Source organism: Jatropha curcas, chromosome 2 (assembly GCF_041381405.1).
Source record: "Jatropha curcas cultivar XTBG-Jc1 chromosome 2, XTBG_Jcur_1.0, whole genome shotgun sequence".
Taxonomy (NCBI): domain Eukaryota; kingdom Viridiplantae; phylum Streptophyta; class Magnoliopsida; order Malpighiales; family Euphorbiaceae; genus Jatropha; species Jatropha curcas.
The window spans coordinates 33417532-33434380 of record NC_143152.1 but is presented as its reverse complement, the minus strand read 5'-3'; the positions used below and the strand labels follow the sequence as shown (position 1 = coordinate 33434380).

At 33.4% G+C, this 16849-nt stretch overlaps 3 protein-coding genes across 6 annotated transcripts; 2 read left to right on the top strand and 1 right to left on the bottom strand.

Annotated features, from left to right (window-relative positions):
• Positions 1–74: 74 nt before the first annotated feature.
• On the top strand, positions 75–1397 carry LOC105647336 (ubiquitin carboxyl-terminal hydrolase). Its single transcript, XM_012233374.4, has 2 exons — positions 75–615; positions 788–1397. Exons 1-2 carry the CDS (start codon positions 490–492, stop codon positions 1049–1051), a joined length of 390 nt encoding a protein of 129 aa, XP_012088764.1. The 5' UTR covers positions 75–489; the 3' UTR covers positions 1052–1397.
• A 4141-nt stretch (positions 1398–5538) lies between these two features.
• LOC105647337 (uncharacterized) lies at positions 5539–11220 on the bottom strand. 4 transcript variants are annotated; one of them, XM_020684788.3, is made up of 15 exons: positions 10891–11220; positions 10310–10432; positions 10122–10181; positions 9920–10015; positions 9252–9332; positions 9055–9173; positions 8863–8964; positions 8158–8274; positions 7749–7805; positions 7554–7620; positions 7143–7196; positions 6963–7052; positions 6781–6819; positions 6619–6657; positions 5539–6042 (listed from the first exon to the last, which is right to left on the bottom strand). In XM_020684788.3, the coding sequence occupies exons 1-15, from the start codon at positions 10906–10908 to the stop codon at positions 6016–6018; spliced, it is 1089 nt and encodes a 362-aa protein (XP_020540447.1). In that variant the 5' UTR covers positions 10909–11220; the 3' UTR covers positions 5539–6015. The 4 variants fall into 4 exon arrangements, with proteins under 4 accessions (XP_020540447.1, XP_012088765.1, XP_012088766.1 ...); XM_012233375.4 differs by having other exon boundaries at positions 5539–6083; positions 10891–11215; XM_012233376.4 differs by lacking the exon at positions 10122–10181 and having other exon boundaries at positions 5539–6083; positions 10891–11217.
• Positions 11221–14083: 2863 nt separating this feature from the next.
• On the top strand, positions 14084–16532 carry LOC105647800 (auxin efflux carrier component 5). Its single transcript, XM_089717366.1, is given in 5 exon segments — positions 14084–14625; positions 14627–14822; positions 15689–15726; positions 15809–15894; positions 16085–16532. Coding segments are annotated over 5 exon segments (675 nt in total). The 5' UTR covers positions 14084–14458; the 3' UTR covers positions 16273–16532.
• The last annotated feature ends 317 nt before the right edge of the window (positions 16533–16849 follow it).

The window sequence follows — 16849 nt, the reverse complement described above, 5'->3', positions numbered from 1 at the left end:
AAACAGATGATAAACGTAGACACTACCGCACTGGACATAGTTGAACTGAATGTAGAAATGAGGCGTGGCAGAAAGTCAGAAACAAGCAGAGCGGCGTATAGTCAAAAGAGGTTACAATAATTAAAAACATTCAAACAGAAAAAAGAAAACTGGACCAAAACCAAATAACCCTTTTTCCTTTCTCCTCCAAATGAACTCTTATCTCCCACAATGTCACATTCAGGAAGCCCTTAAAACCCACTCTTTCACTCTCTCTAACCCCAACAATACGCAAAATGACCCAATTATTGCTCTCTCTTTAATTCCACCCTACTAAGCAGTTCAAAATCCATCAACCAAACTAAATTTGCATTTATATATATATATTATGATCCACCAAATCAATCAATTCCTCTCCACAATAGATCAAATCAAAACCCATAACCCAATTATCATTTCCCACTTATTTTAGCTCAAAAATAACCCAGAACCCACATTCCATCTTGAAATATGGGAAAGAAAACATCTTTCGTGTCTGCTTATGGGGTCACCCACCTTCCTCTGTTGCTCCTCCTCTTCCTGCTTTTTTTGCTTAATGTCGTCAGTTACAGTGATGCAAGTACAAATGTAGCCCAAGTGAGTGTTTTCTTTTTCTCTCTTCTTTTATATCTCTCTTTCAGTTATACCCACATTTTTTGTTTATTAAAAAGAAAAAAAAAATCTTAGATCCCTTTTCATTTCTTGTCAAATTGGTCATGATTTCATGTGGTCATTTAGTGGATTGAAATGTTTATCTGTTGATTTGGAGGCTAATGGGTCTGCTACGAGTAATGAGATGGTGCCTTTAATGGAGCCACAGAAAGTGGTGGAGATGAGATTGATGTTGAATGAGAGCAGGAGGAGATTGAGTGGCTTTCAGATATGTGCACTTTGCACTTGCTGTGGAGGTGCTAAAGGTGTTTGCTTGCCCTCTCCTTGTTGCTATGCTATCAATTGCAATATTCCTAACAGGCCCTTTGGTTTCTGTTCTTTCACTCCCAAGACCTGTAATTGCTTTGGATGCCATATTTAATTCTTCTTCATATTTTTCTTTAGTTTATTTCTGGAGGGGTTATCTTCTTGATTCTGTTGAGAGAGTGTGAATGGGAAGAACTACGAAGAATATCTGTTCTTCTTTTGTTTGTTTATAATTTTATTAGTATTATTGTTTAGTGAGATTTGCTATTTCCAAGTAATGTTTTGCTATTTCCAGAGGGAATTGTGTATAAATTTTTACGGAAGTAGCAGTGCCTCAAGATAGTGGCAGGGGTAGGATTAGCATTATATGAATATTTGGGGAAACCATTGTTATTTGTTTATTAAGCTATTTCTGCTTGTGATAATTTAATTAGTTGTTTGAAGAATATATTTTATTATTATATGCTAGTGCTCAAGTGGTAGTGCTAAATAAGGCTGGTGTGCTTACTCATGACAAAGATTAAGATTCATGTTATTTTAATCTTGTCTTCTTATTTATTTATTCTACCACTGGATGTATTGCAGATTGCAAGATTAAGAGACTATATTTTAATACTAATTGGGTATCTTTATTTGCATTTATATGTTTTTCTTGTAACATGTTGGGGATTTCTTTTGTCAATACGGTTGTCTTTATTCCAGCTTTTTCTATTGCTTCTTCCACTGTCATCTCTACTTATTCTTTTATATAAATTATAATATTTGGCAGAAAGCAAAGTTTTGTTTGTTTTTTGTTCAATATAGGGTTAAGAGTAAGACTCCCCTTGTCATAATCCCAGTCTCAGTTTAAGCTTTGATATATCAAACCTTCACCTCTAGGATTAATACAAAGCAGAAATTAGCATAGCTACGCAACATTTTCGTGCAACAAGACTTAGAAGTTAGAACAATTAATTGATCAAGTAGCTTAATTGCTCTGGCTATGGTGCTTCTTTGGTCTTGTGGGGTGGGGCTAAGAAAGCCAAAGTCAACCTGTATATTCTATGCATGCAATGCAATGTCCTGCCAAGTTCCAACAGATCATATGTTTTGATGTGTGGTCCCTTTTTTTTCTTATTTTGATAAATGGCATCCTCCAGCACACACATACCAAAATCATCAAAAGATATACAAAGAGACAGAGAGAGAGAAAGAGAGGCTTGCTCTGAATGACCTTAAATTGATGAGTGCTAATTGCTGGTGTAGAAGCCTTTTGATTGATGAGATGTTATTGCTGGGAGATGAGATAGAGAGGTGATGATATTAATGCTTGCAGGTGTAGCCAACCCAGATATTAAGGTGGGTGGAAGTTGGGTAAGGACAATTAAGCCTAGCTACTACTTCCTAAAGTTGTAAGGTGGTAGTTTTATATCTCTTGAAAGATCAAATTAAATGTAATACTTCAATAGTTTATATTTTTATGTTACTTCTATTCATTACACAAGGGATACACATGATACCTTCTTTTCTTTTTTTTTTTAAAAAAAAAAAGTCTTTTTTGAATATCTATAATACATTAGATCTTATAGATTCTATGTTTTGTATTTGATTTTCCTGTGGTAGATTCCTTGTCTAGTTGTGAGACGTATTTTGTCCTAAGAATCTTTATGTACAATTTGCCTTTCTAGTTGATTTTGTCTTCTTTTTCTATAATTTATAAGCATATGATATTAATAATGCAATTCAAAATGTTTCTTTTGTTCCTTTGAGCAAGAGATTGAAACTCGCTTAATTCTGAAGCTGTGAAGTTGTGAACACAGTGATTATTACCCCTTTTGGGAGGAAATGCAGTGATTTTTAACAGTTAGAGCTCATAAGGATATGGACATGGCAATAGGGTTTATATTTACAGTGGCATCTGCCTTTGGAGTCTTGATAAGAGTGTTTGGGGAATCTCCTTGACCTCATTTCTAATGAAAGTGTTCAACAACCCATGTGCTGTTATATGGGCATGTACCAATCAAATGGTTGGTGTTCTCATTATACCCTTTAAAAAATAAAAATAAGAACAAAAACAAAAAGAATTGTTTGAAGTGTACATTTCTCTTGCTGGGATCATGTGTATGCTCAGAGGGAAGCTAGGACAATTATTTTGGGGAAGTTAAATGACATTTTTAAAATTTTAAGGGTTCTAAATATAATTTTTTATGTTTTTGAAGGATTAAAATGTAAATTTTTATGAAGAATTTAAAAGAACGAAAAAATCTTGGGGAGCCATGGCTCCATCAAACTCCACAATAGCTATGCCCCTGTGCATGTTGATGTTATATAGTTACAGTAAGCAGCTACCGTTAAAAACTTATTCGCATGTTTTCGTGTTCTTTCTTTTACTCAGACAAAAAGTGATGGATTTTGCAGGAAGCCACGCATTTCTTAGAATCTCTGGATCCCATCAAGATAGAATAGATATTCTCTCTGTTCATAGATATAAGTCATTTTAAATAATTTTTTTTTATCTATAAATATAAATGGTTTTGAGGACATTAAAAAATAACTAGCGAATTTTTTTTTTTTCAATTTTATCCTTATATGTACCGAGCGAATTAATTATTAGTGATGTGAGATAAAAAATAATTTAATCAAATTAATGAACTTTTTGTTATAATTGAGAGAATTAATGGTTTTCTTAATTATCATTAAAGACTTGTATTCATGGACATTTCAGAGATTTTATTTTAAAGAATACAAGGTACAACAAGATAGGAAATAGATTAATGGTTTATTAGACGAAGAATTAGAATATTAATAATACAAAGATGGAACATAAATATAATATCTTTGAGACTATTAATACCAATACCATCATTAACAAAAAGAAAGTACGTTTAAGCAGCTAAGAACAGCAAGAACCAACACCAATGAACTTCCACATCTTAATACAACAAATGTATTGTACATTTATATAATTCTTAAAATTTGCAGTGTTCTTTCTGTTTGTCTGTCCCATAGCATTTCCCATCAAAGCCAACATTGCTATGAGCAGAACCAGAATCAACTTTTGCATTCTTGATTCTAACCCCATCTCAGATCCAAAACCTACCCAAATTTTAATTCAGACAAAAATATAAGGTTTTTGTAGACTTATAATTGTCCTTGCCAATCTGGCTCTAGCATTTTGTGGTGCAAGTTTTAGGATGGCAAAAGTTATTTTCTTCCTTGTGTATAGGGAATCATTGTTTCTCTTTTGCTTGCCTATCTGTCTTTGCTTAAATACATAATTTTATTCTATTAATAAGCACAAAATATAAACTTTAACTCAATTATCATACAATCATTTATTAGGAAATAGCTAATAATAACAGCAACAAGAACCAATAATATATATATATATATATATATATATATATATAATTTTGGATGGATTATAAGTATCATTAATGTATGCTCGAAAATTAGAATAACCAAATTTACACATTGATTTCTAAGAATTAGCAACACAAAATAAATTTTTACTTAGTGATCAAATTGTTGCGTTTTGCTTTCAATTCATTGGGAGGTCCGATAGGTCGAAACAACACTATCAAATATATAATTTGAGGTAGTTCTTCTTGATTCACTCGAGACTTGGGTGCATTTTGTTATTGAATTGATAAATTGCATAATTTATGAAAAAAATTGGAAAATTGAGGATTTTTATATTGTTTAAGAAAGTGATTAAGCCTACTGTTGAGATGATACTTATGATTTAATTGAAACAAAACCGATCGATGCATTAAGTAAATCACTTGATCACATCAAATAAAGATATGTAATCATCACTATGATAATTGGAATTATTTTGTTTTCCCCTTTCTTGACGACAGCTTAATTATTTTTGAAAAGGACTCGCACTCACAAATCTAACATAACTTTTGGGTGCAAGCTGTCATCTTTTATCGATCTCATAAGAACAGCACTTCATCAAACTTGGACCCATTAATGGCGACGGCTAGTTATTTTGTGGGTCGGATTATCTAACTACAGTTTTAACTTTTAATGTATCAACCGACAGACAACTTTTTCCTATCGAGGTGACAGGAAGAGCAGGTATCTTTGACTTTGTTAGCTTATCTCCCTGTCCCTGCTGTATTTTTGCTATGCAGGCTGGCTGATAAAAATTGCAAGTTTTTCATATTACCTATCATGGCCGGAGAATCCAACGAAGCGAAAGATTCTAATCAGGCAATCGTAGAGTAAGTTGGTGTAAATGAGCTGAGTCCGTCCGAGAAAAGTTGAAAAAAAATTTCGGCTTGGCTGGTTAGCAAACGAAATGAATTTAATTGTAATGTATTCAGATCAAAAACTCGTCTGAGTCTTATCATGTCCTATATATATATATATATAATATTTATTAAAACTTATTGGAGCCTCAGCCGGAGAAGCAGAAGCAAAATTAATTGGTAAAACTTTAGAACTTTCATCAGCATGATATGACCCGTAACAAGCTTTTTCTTTGACTCGGTGAGTTGTAAAGACATTTTTCGCTGGAATCATTATTTCATTACCTTCAATTTCAGAATCTAATTCCCTCGATATTTTGAAAGTTACTGTGTACCGATAAAGAGAAGAAAGAAAAGCCTCAAGTCAAAATAAATACTCGAGAAATTTTTATTGCTGAACAGGTATATAGATTATCACATCAGTGTGAGCCTTTCTTTCCCCCTTAATGCTCCTTTCAACTATTCCTGGTCTTCTCTATCTATATATCACTGCATTTTCCTTATTGAGGAAAGAATGATATAATTACAAGACCTGAAATTACAATATGTACAAACAAGGATGTTCCATTTAATGTATAAACAAGGTCTTTTCTATCTTATGTCTGTTGTAACATAAGGATGTCCATTTGATGCTTCAAATATTCTTTGACTTCACAGTCTCAGATCTCTGCATAACTCTTCTCCATTGCTGCACCTTGTTCTGTCCTCTTTACATTTGTTGGTGGAAGCATCAAAGATTCAAAAATGTAAATGGTTCATCATTTACACGGCTCTGGGAGATAAGTGAAAGCTGGGCATGCTTTGTTTATCTGCATCTTTGTACGGATCCATCCAACATTTGTCATCCCTTGCAGCATTTTCCCATCGTCTGAAAAAAATTTTGAATTCGCGGTAAGATTGCCTCCTTACCTGAAATAACATCAAGCATATGAGATTTTCAAGCAAGTATATAATGATCATTTTAGAAGATTAGCTTTTAGCTGTACTTTCTAGATTATCTAACAATGACTAAGAACAATGATCAGTTGTTTCGGTTTTTTGGTTAAACCAACCAACCGAACCAAATGCTTACAATCATTAATTGCAATTTGTTCTTAAGATGCTCACTACTCTAATTTATTATTTTCTACTTTCAACAGTAAGCTCAACCCCAACCTTGATGAACCCTTTTCTATATATAAGCATGACAGCTTCCTAAATAGGTTTTTACTACAATGGGTTTCCTTAGTGGACTCTGTACTCTAGTACCCTATTGTGGAATTTTTTATGCATCTAGTTGCATGTTAAATGTCATAACCTCAGTGTAGGACGTCTAAAATCAGCTAGGCTGGCAGCTTTAAACAAAATCAGTATTTATGAGAAAAAGATGCGAGGAAATATAGAGAAAAAAGAAAAGGTAAACTCAAGTAGCCCGGTCTAGGATCTATTTTGCACTGATACTTACTTCCAGTCTAGGATCCTTTTTGTTTGGATGAGATGACGCCTGCAAAACAGAGAGCCAAATACTCAGCTACAGTGGAACATTAAATGAGATGAGAATCAACAGAACAAGTTCTATGCAACTCAGATAATGAACGGAAGCTTTTACTGACACAGTAATACTTACTTCCAGGCTAGGATCCTTTGCATTTGATTGAGATGATTCCTGCAAAAACGAGCAGCCAAGACTTAGCTTCAGTAAAAGAAATGAGACAAGCTGAGAATCTACAGAACAAGTTCTCCACAGCCTATAGATTGTGGACCAGAAGCATCAAAATCTTGAAGAACACCTCAAACTTACAAATCTACCTTATATTCATCTGTGCCCCCGAGTGTAGGACGACCATAATGAACTATATACTCAGCATCCACAACGCCAATATTTTTTAGCCGATCGCCCTATAAAAAAATGGTTTATCAAATTTTAGGAATGCAAGCATAGAAGAGACATGACCAAACATAACACTAGGAAAACTAGGAGGAGCTTACCTGTGCACAGTAACCAAGGCGATAATCAAGACCCCAAGCATGGATCAAGTCATTCTGAAAAGGAAAATATCAAGCAGAAAGATGGAGAACAGGTTAACTAAAGCTCCTTAACACATACACAGTAGCAGCAGGCTACTACTAGCCACTAACAGCAATTAAATAACAGCTAGCCACTAGTGAAATAACAGAAAGTAATCAATCGTCATTCCATTTCCAGGTGAACTCCTGCCCATCAACCATTGCTTTATTCTTTCTTAGCAACATGCATTAGCTTAGATTGACTGTCTCCACATACAATCTGTCATGACTGTATCCATGTGGAGACCCTATCCAACCACACCCAAAATCCCAGAAGAAAGGAGGCTAGAGAAGTGAAATAACAAAAGAACTGGTGCAGTGCAATGGACATGCCTGGATCAGATACCATACACAACGCCATGCAGCTCTTGAGAAAACAGGGGCCATCATTTCTACCCACCTATAATCAGAGATTAGGATTAGTTGCATCTAGAAAGTAAAATAATTAACAACTGCTATAATGTCTTTTCTTAAGTAAATTAAAAAAAATAAAAAAATAAACTATACCAAGTCACGAAAAAATTTTACCCTGTGCATGGAGGAGCTGTACTATTGCGATCACAAAGACCAGGCTTGAAAGTTCTTCTGCTTACAATGAAACAAAAACAGTAGCAGAGTTAGCAACTGGATTGAAGCAGCGTAGATGATTATTGTGTCAGTTTGAAACCTCAAAGTTTTTCCCAAGAGTAGAATATTGGTTAAGCAGGAAAAAGGCAACAAAAAAACTTGAATAAGAGAACAAAGGACACCCTTGACCAAATAAAGAAATTAAGATAATTAAGCACAATTACATGTGCTATCAAACCAGCATTGCATTTAAATAGTACTAATTTGCTAGACAAATTGTAAATGCTGTTTGCTGAATTGGAATGATAAAAATTTTTCCTGATAAAAGAACAAATATTATCATTAGAGAAGAAAGAAGCTGCATAAGAACCTGTGAACAAGTGATTTCCTCATACGTGCAGTAATTTGCTGGTGTATCTCTGATTTACCGATGTCAAGAGCTGGCTGTGATATCTCAAGCCCTTTGCTTTTAACGATCGACACATACCTAGCAGTGTCAAGTAAGTGGAAAAAAAATTCACTTTTAAGCATTGGTAACATATAAGATACCACAACCATGAAGCGATAAGTTAGTTTTTGCAATTTTCACAACCCCGCTTTGTGCAAGTTTCAAACTTTTCTTGAGGGTCTATATCTCTGTTAAACAGAAAATTAAAAGGTTGAGCCATTTGACATGAAAATATCACAATATTACATTTGCTAAGAACCAGCCAAGCCTGAGCAAGTTATCTTTTTTCTCTCACCAGCTTTTTCTCTCTTGTTGAGGGAGCATACAACATATACATATTAAGTGGAAAAATTGTTAAACATCTCATCAATACAGGGAGGAAATGTTTCTCAATAACTTTCGTATTCTTACTGTCCAAGATGACCATTTTATCTCAAATCAGTGCCTATCTTAAAAACAAAGAATGAAGAGAGTAGTTTTATTGACAAGATGTAGCATTTTCTTCCAGTCAGAAACTGACCGAATATTATGCAGAAAAGAAAATTTTATGACAGCATTATATCCTGTTTAAATTTCTAGCTTCAATGTGTTTGCCTAAAATTGAAACGGGTTCGGCAGTTCACATACTGTTGAGGGTTGAAATTTTCAACTCCGAGGTCCTCATCCCAGAGAAAAATATAACCGTATTCTGCAACTATATCAGGGTGCAGGAAACGTTTTGCAAACCACCTAGCAAAAAACCAAAACTCAGGTAAAGGATACTTACAAGAATGACTGTCTATTAGCAAGCATGGAAGGATCGAAGAATATGCAACTTACCATTTAGTTTGATTACGTGCAGAAACATGTATAACATGATCATTCCACTCATAATCCTTCCATTCATCAACGATACCATCATAGTGCAATAGCATTATAGTAAAATTACTTGATAGAAACTGCAAATAAAACGAGTAATGAGAATACCTAAAGCAAAACGATAGTATAGATGGTAGTTGCCATGCATACATGAATACCTTTGTGACCATTTTATCAATAAGATCTCGTTGCTTTATTCCAACAGCAACTGCAAATAAGTTCCTCGAATTTTCATCCATCTGTCAAAATCATACCCTAGTTAATATCTTACTAAAACAAAGAAAACAGAAAACACAAATATGTTAACCAAGTTTATTGCGGAAGCATAGTGAATGGAAGTAAAATCAGCAGCATGATAAAATTGACACTAAGTTATTCCAGTTCAGTCAGCAATGTCATATTCCAAATGATCCCGGATTCCGTCATTAAAAAAATGAAGATCAAGTCTATCATCTGTGGTAATCATATTTATATATATGCCACGATAATTGTTTGTTCTAGAAGGCTAATAATTGCTTTGAAAACATGGTAAGCGCATATAAATCTAAAAATTTCACATCTACAGAAACAGAACACTTATCAAATGCTTACTCATATAATAATTGGCTTAAACGACAAACTTTAAGCAATTTCTACACTTTTTTTATTTGGACTCATAAACTGACAAATTCATGAAAAAACCATTAAAGCTTTCCACATGAATGCAATCCATAAGGACAGCAGCCGCAGCGCAATCTTAGAAGCAGTCGCTTAAGATTAATGCTGGCATACAAAATATTCTTAAACATCTTTAATACTGCAAGATTGAAACTTCCATCATTCTTACCTTTGGAAATCCCCATAATGGTCTCATTTGCAAGTTAGAAGTCTTTGACAGAATGCCCTCAGGTAAGGCCTCGGTTCCAGGAGGACTGCATTGATTCTAAAACAGATAAACACACATTAGCAATAAGTGACCGTAATTTGATCACATGAAACAAATAATTTTCATGATTAAATGATTGAAACTTTCCAGCAAGCAAACAAACCTTACAAGTGCCAAATTTAAAATTTTGGAAATTATCAGCTATTCTCCATCTTGATACTTTCTGTACAAGAGACTTAAAATTATTCTAAATTTCCTAGTAGCTTAATAACACCTTGTATAGTAAAAAAAAAAACTCAAAATATTTCTCCTTTTTTTTTTTTTTTCCTGGGCATACATAAAAATTTATACCTCCCTGTAATCTGGAACTAAAAATGCACTCCCTATGAAGAAAAGTAGAAAAAGAAAAGAAGCAGCTGGAAGAATGCTACAAAGACATGATCTCCTACTCTTTGAATCTACAGGCAAAGGTACCTGAAAAAGTCAAAAGAACAAGGAAAAAATAACATTAACTTAAAAGCATAAAAATTTCACTAGCTTCTACTATAAAAATGTATCGATACATACATTAGTTGTCCTAGTAAAGGTAACAACCATAAAAAAAAGACCAAACAGACTGGATAATTTCAATTGAATCACCATTAACAAGGAACAGGATCAATCAGTTTGAGCTAAAGCACGAGAAAAATCAAATTAACCACTAATTTGCACAAAAACTAATTGCATTTAGTTAATTATTTGACTCAGGTAGTTATCAAAATCAGAATTAAGATAAAAAGGACAAAAAAAAAAAGGCAGAAAACTTTACTCCTTTTGCTTTTATTCTTTTTACGCTTTTAATGGTTTTTTATAGCAACTTCAGAAAAATACAATCAATGCATTTAATCACGTAACACAAAGAATCTATTTCATGTGAATAGAATACAACTTACAGGATTGGGTGACTTCATATCACATGAACCTGAAAGCAGCCCAAGCGTTTCACGAACGACGGCGACGCTATGTTCAGCCTCCGTATGCGTCGACGCAGAAGTTTTTATCGGAGGATGAAGGATTAAGAACAGTATATGGGATATATATCAAACAGAAAAAAATGGAAGTTATCCGAAAATCAAATTAACAAGGACAGGAACAGAACAGAGAGGAAGAAGGAGGAGCACAAAATTCAAGCCCACCCGAAGAGCACGGCTCCTGGTGGGATATTTGTGTTTTAGGATGAACTGGAAGAGAGGATTGCTAGCGTCGTTTGCTCGATGAGGTGTTAATTACACTCGCTACAAAAAATCAACACGTGCAATTCTCATATTCAATTTTTTTTTATCTTCCTAATGCTGCTCCGCCACGCTCTTACTAAGAGAGTGATATAATTTTTCATTGGGAGCGTTTAAGAACAACATTTTTCTCATTAATTTAATTAACCAGTAATTAATTAAAAACTTAAGAAAGATACCGCCACGCCCGAAAGCGATGCAAGTGCTTCTGCCAGTATTTTTTTCATATGTTCTTCTATTTTCTTTTTTGTTTATTCGTTTTTTTATTTGATAATTAATTATAGGAAAAATCAGTCTACGGAAGGAAGTAGGTTATGGCCTTTTGCTTTTAAAGAAATTATAGGAGGCACCCAGCCAAATGCATTAGTGCTTCTCAATAATGTGCATACAATTGAATTTCGACATAAAAGTTTTCATCATAGTTATTAAATCGGCTCAATTGGATAGTTCAATCAAGATAATTGATGAACCGCTCTCAAAATTAAATCAATTTTATTTTAAAATCATTTAATATAAAGAATCAAATTGAATTAACTAACTTGTAATTAAATTGATCTATTTATACATACCCAATTGAGCCAAATCTAATTACCGAATTAATGTTCAAGTAGGGTTAACAACACTGGTTTTGTATATATACATGTTTGCCATGCTTTTCTTTACCTATAAGAGAAGAAAATCGAAAAATATTTTATATATACTCGAAACATTCAATATTTACACTTTGCTTGTGTCTTGTGATTCCGTTTAGGCAAGAATGGACGGTTCAAAAAAATATTTGGAGTGAATTTAGATCGATTCTTGCTTCAGGATTTACCCATAATTATTTTCCTTGCAAAAAAAAAAAAAGTGATTTTAGTTTTAATTTTGCATATTTTTCTAAAATAAATATAAATTCGAGGGTTGATCAAAATTGTCTTCCCTTTTTTTTTTTAAATTATTATCTTTCCATATTTGATTATTTATTCAATTTATAAATCAAATAGAATTGTCTTCCATGCTAATTAAAAATGAAAATTTTAGTGGTAATAATAATAATTTTATTATAGACATCCACATTCAATAAAGATAACTATAAATAATTTAAAAATAAAATTTTATAGAAAATAAATAAAATTATAATTTGAGATGGATGAAAAATAAAATAAAAAAGAATATGAGACGTTACAAATGAAACAGTCTCTCTGACGTCCATTTTGCTGCCGGTTGGGTTGTTGTCTCAAATGAATGAAAGTACTTGTTTTTAATACTAATAATAAAATAAAAATAATAATTTAACGTATGGAAGACAATTATTTCATTTTTTTTTTAAAAGAAAAATTTGCATTCAACTATGTATATTATATATTTTTCACTTTGTTAGGTAGAATGTCAATTTGCCATTTTCGACAATGCTTCTTTTTTTTTTTTTTTAGCCAAAAAGTTCCTAATTGAAGATCCAAATACTATTATTATAAAACCAGGAAAAATTTAATAAGAAGATCCAAATAAATAAACCAATAGATTCATCTTCTATAAACTTAAGATCTTAATATCAAGTGAAAAAAATCTGAAAGAGTAATATCGAAATTAAGAATAAATAAAATCAATTGAGGAGCATCCCTCCAAATAGTCGGACAAGCATATGAAATAGCCACTCGAGCAAGAGAATGAGACACCATATTAATTTGCCGATGAACCCACTAGATTTGAAAGATCTTTCCCTTCACAAATACGAGATTTACAATTCCTGATAAAATTACCATACTCATTACTGAAAACACTTAAAGATGATAAACTACACCACTATTCCCTACGATAACTACTTGAAAATGCAAAATGATAATATAAAATTAATTTTTTTAAAAACAAAAATATTAGAAATTCCATTGGACTGAAATAACGTAACATTTTATTTAACTCAGTTAAATTAATGAAAAACATTTATGATTAATAAAAATCAAACCCGAAACTTTTTAGTCCTGTGTAAATAAAGACCAATCATGTTACATTTTATTGACAATTATATTAAATTAAGTTATGGTGCGTTGGTTGTATTGATTATATAAAATAATCAATAATTAAGCAGACGTGGAGCTTAGTGGAATGTGTTAGATAAAACCATTTGCAAACTTGTTTTTTTTTTTATTATTTTTTTTAATTGGACGAACGTGTTTGATTTTGATATATATAGATTATGAATATACCCACTTACATATTAATTTTCCCACGTTAAATTATTATTATTATTTTAAAAAAAAGTACTTTCATTCATTTGACGACAGCAACCCAACCGGCTGCAAAAAGGACGTCAGAGAGATCGTTTCATTTGTCGCGTCTCATATTCTTTTTTATTTTATTTTTCATCCATCTCAAATTACAATTTTATTTATTTTCTAGGAAAAATTATTTTAAAATTATTTATAGTTATCTTTATTGAATGTGGATGTCTATAATAAAATTATTATTATTACCACTAAAATTTTCATTTTTAATTAATATGGAAGACAATTCTATTTGATTTATAAATTGAATAAATAATCAAATATGGAAAGATAATATTAAAAAAAAAAGGAAAGACAATTTTGATCAACCCTCGAATAACTTCCATTTTTTGCTCCTCCTTCTTCCTCTCTGTTCTGTTCCTGTCCTTGTTAATTTGATTTTCAGATAACTTCCATTTTTTTTCTCTTTGATATATATACCCATACTGTTCTTAATCCTTCATCCTCCGATAAAAACTTCTGCGTCGACGCATACGGAGGCCGAACATAGCGTCGCCGTCGTTCATGAAACGCTTGGGCTGCTTTCAGGTTCATGTGATATGAAGTCACTCAATCCTGTAAGTTGTATTCTATTTACATGAATAGATTCTTTGTGTTACGTGATTAAATGCATTGATTGTATGTTTCTAAAGTTGCGGATTTTCAGGTATATCCTTATCTCACCAATCTTCTTCTACACAGTCCAGTTCCATCACAAACACTATCCCTTCTCTTTTTAACGTCTCTCCAACTCACACAAACAATAATCTCACTCTCCACCAAATCAAATCATACCATATGTGCCTCCTACCTAATCAAATCATACCATATGTGCCTCCTACCTGCTCTTGATTTAGTAGTTGATATGTGCCAAAATTCTCGTCTTCAATTCCTCAACTTTTCATGCATATAAATTCTTAACCTTACTACACTTTGTCTCCTAAAACATTCTTAATCTCCACAAAGGTGGTACCTAGGCAGGAAAAATGATAGGATGGGAAGATGTTTACAAGGTGGCGGTGGCGGTGGCTATGGTGCCACTGTATGTTGCCCTAATTTTAGTATATGGGTCAGTAAAATGGTGAAAAATTTTTACACCTGAACAGTGTGGAGCAGTAAACAGATTAGTTTGCTATTTTACACTTCCTCTTTACATTTGAGTTTACTGCTCATATTGATCCGTTCAAAATGAATTATCTATTCATTGGAGCTGATGCTATATCCAAGTTAATTATTGTGGCATTTCTTGCTTTCTGGGCTAAGTTTAGTAGCAAAGGGAGCTACACATGGTCCATTACAAGTTTTCCTTTATGTACCTTAACTAATTCTTTAGTTGTAGGGGTGCCCTTGTAGGGGCTATGTATGGGCAAATCTTTGTTGGGACCGCGTGTACCATCCAACCCCGAATTAGTCCGCTTTGGGCCAAGCCCTCACGGATTTATTTTTGGGCACCTCCCAAAAGGCCTCATACTAATGGGTTGGGTTTGAACCATTATATTTTGGTTCCATTTCTCCTCTTTATCCGATGTGGGACTTGGGAGGATATCCCAACAAACCTCCCCTCCAACCAAGGACCACACAAATCGTGACCTCCCCTCCAGGGATAATCTGCCCACCATCTCTTGTACCGCCGCTACAATTTTGCGGGACACGCCGCCCAACCTCCTTTTGTCGGGAAGACTTTCGACACAAGGCACCACTTGCAGATCTTCTGGTCTTGGTCCTGTTGTTACACCGTCACACCGAGATTTTCTCACACTGCGCAGTCCGCTGTTCACACCCGTTCCGAACCAGGGCTCTGATACCACTTGTTGGGACCGCGTGTACCATCCAACCCCGAATTAGTATGATATTGTCCGCTTTGGGCCAAGCCCTCACGGATTTGTTTTTGGGCACCTCCCAAAAGGCCTCATACTAATGGGTTGGGTTTGAACCATTATATTTTGGTTCCATTTCTCCTCTTTATCCGATGTGGGACTTGGGAGGATATCCCAACAATCTTGTGGTTCAGTCTTCCGTTATTCAAGCTATCATTTGGCTTACTATTTTACTGTTTGTTTTAGAGTTCAGAAGAGCAAATCTTGATATCTCTTCTAACACAAATGGTAGTGATGAAAAGGATTTAGAAGGAAGTAATGTTAATGCTATAGATAACGTTAGGCCTTCTTTCTGGACTTTGACGAGAGTGGTGTGGATCAAACTGGCTATGAACCCTAATTCTTATGCTTGTATTATTGGGCTTGTTTGAGCTTAGGTATACAAATGTTGTTGTTGTTATTATTATTATTGTAATTATGATTAACACTGGGATTAATTGTGTTCTTGAATACTGGTAGGTGGCATTTTGAAATGCCAAGCATCATGGAAGGATCCATATTAATTATGTCAAAGGCTGGCACTGGCACTGCTATGTTTAGCATGGGTGAGTGCATTCCTGGAATGACAATAGCAATAATAAAACTGCTAAAAGGTTTTTCAAGGGCATTACAGTCTTTTTATGAATTTGCATTGTGGTTGTGTCTGGCGGAAATTCCGTATATTAATTTTCTTATTTATTTTTTTATAGCAACCTCGTTTTATGAGTTAATATTATATTATATATTTATGTGCAGGAATCTTCATGGCTTTGCAAGAAAAGGTAATTTCATGTGGTGCAGGACTCGCTGTGATTGGGATGATCCTAAGGTTCATTGCTGGCCCTGCAGCCATGGCGATTGGGTCTATTGCTGTGGGCTTGCGTGGTAATGTTTTACTTGTTGCTATTATTCAGGTAAATTTGTTATATTATAAAAAAAAATGATCATTAAAAATAGTATTATAACAAACTATATTTATCGGAGCGGTAAGCGATTTCAATTTTCATAAGATTGAAAACACAAATTCGATTTTCGGAAAAAAACACTTTGTTAGGAGGACAAAAAACAAATATTTACGTTCTACAGTGATCTGAAATACACTTTGTTGTTATCTACTGCAATTTAAAGAGATTGTATATGACGCTAATAAAAAATAATATTATAAAAATTTTAATTAATATTGTTTTTACAGGCAGCATTACCACAATCAATTACATCCTACTATTTGGAGGGATGCTCCTCAATTGATTTTACTTATTCTTAATTTCGATAGTACTCTTTCAGGTTTTTTTCACTTGATATTAAGATCCTAAGTTTATATAAGATGAATCTGTTGGTCTAATTATTTGGATCTTCTTATTAAATTTTTCCTGGTTTTATAATAATAATATTTGGACCTTCAATTAGGAACTTCTTGGCTAAGAAATCTCACTGACATTTAAAAAAAAAAAAAAAAAAAGTCGAAAATGGCAAATTGACATCCCACCCAACAAAGTGAAAAATATATAATATACACAGTTG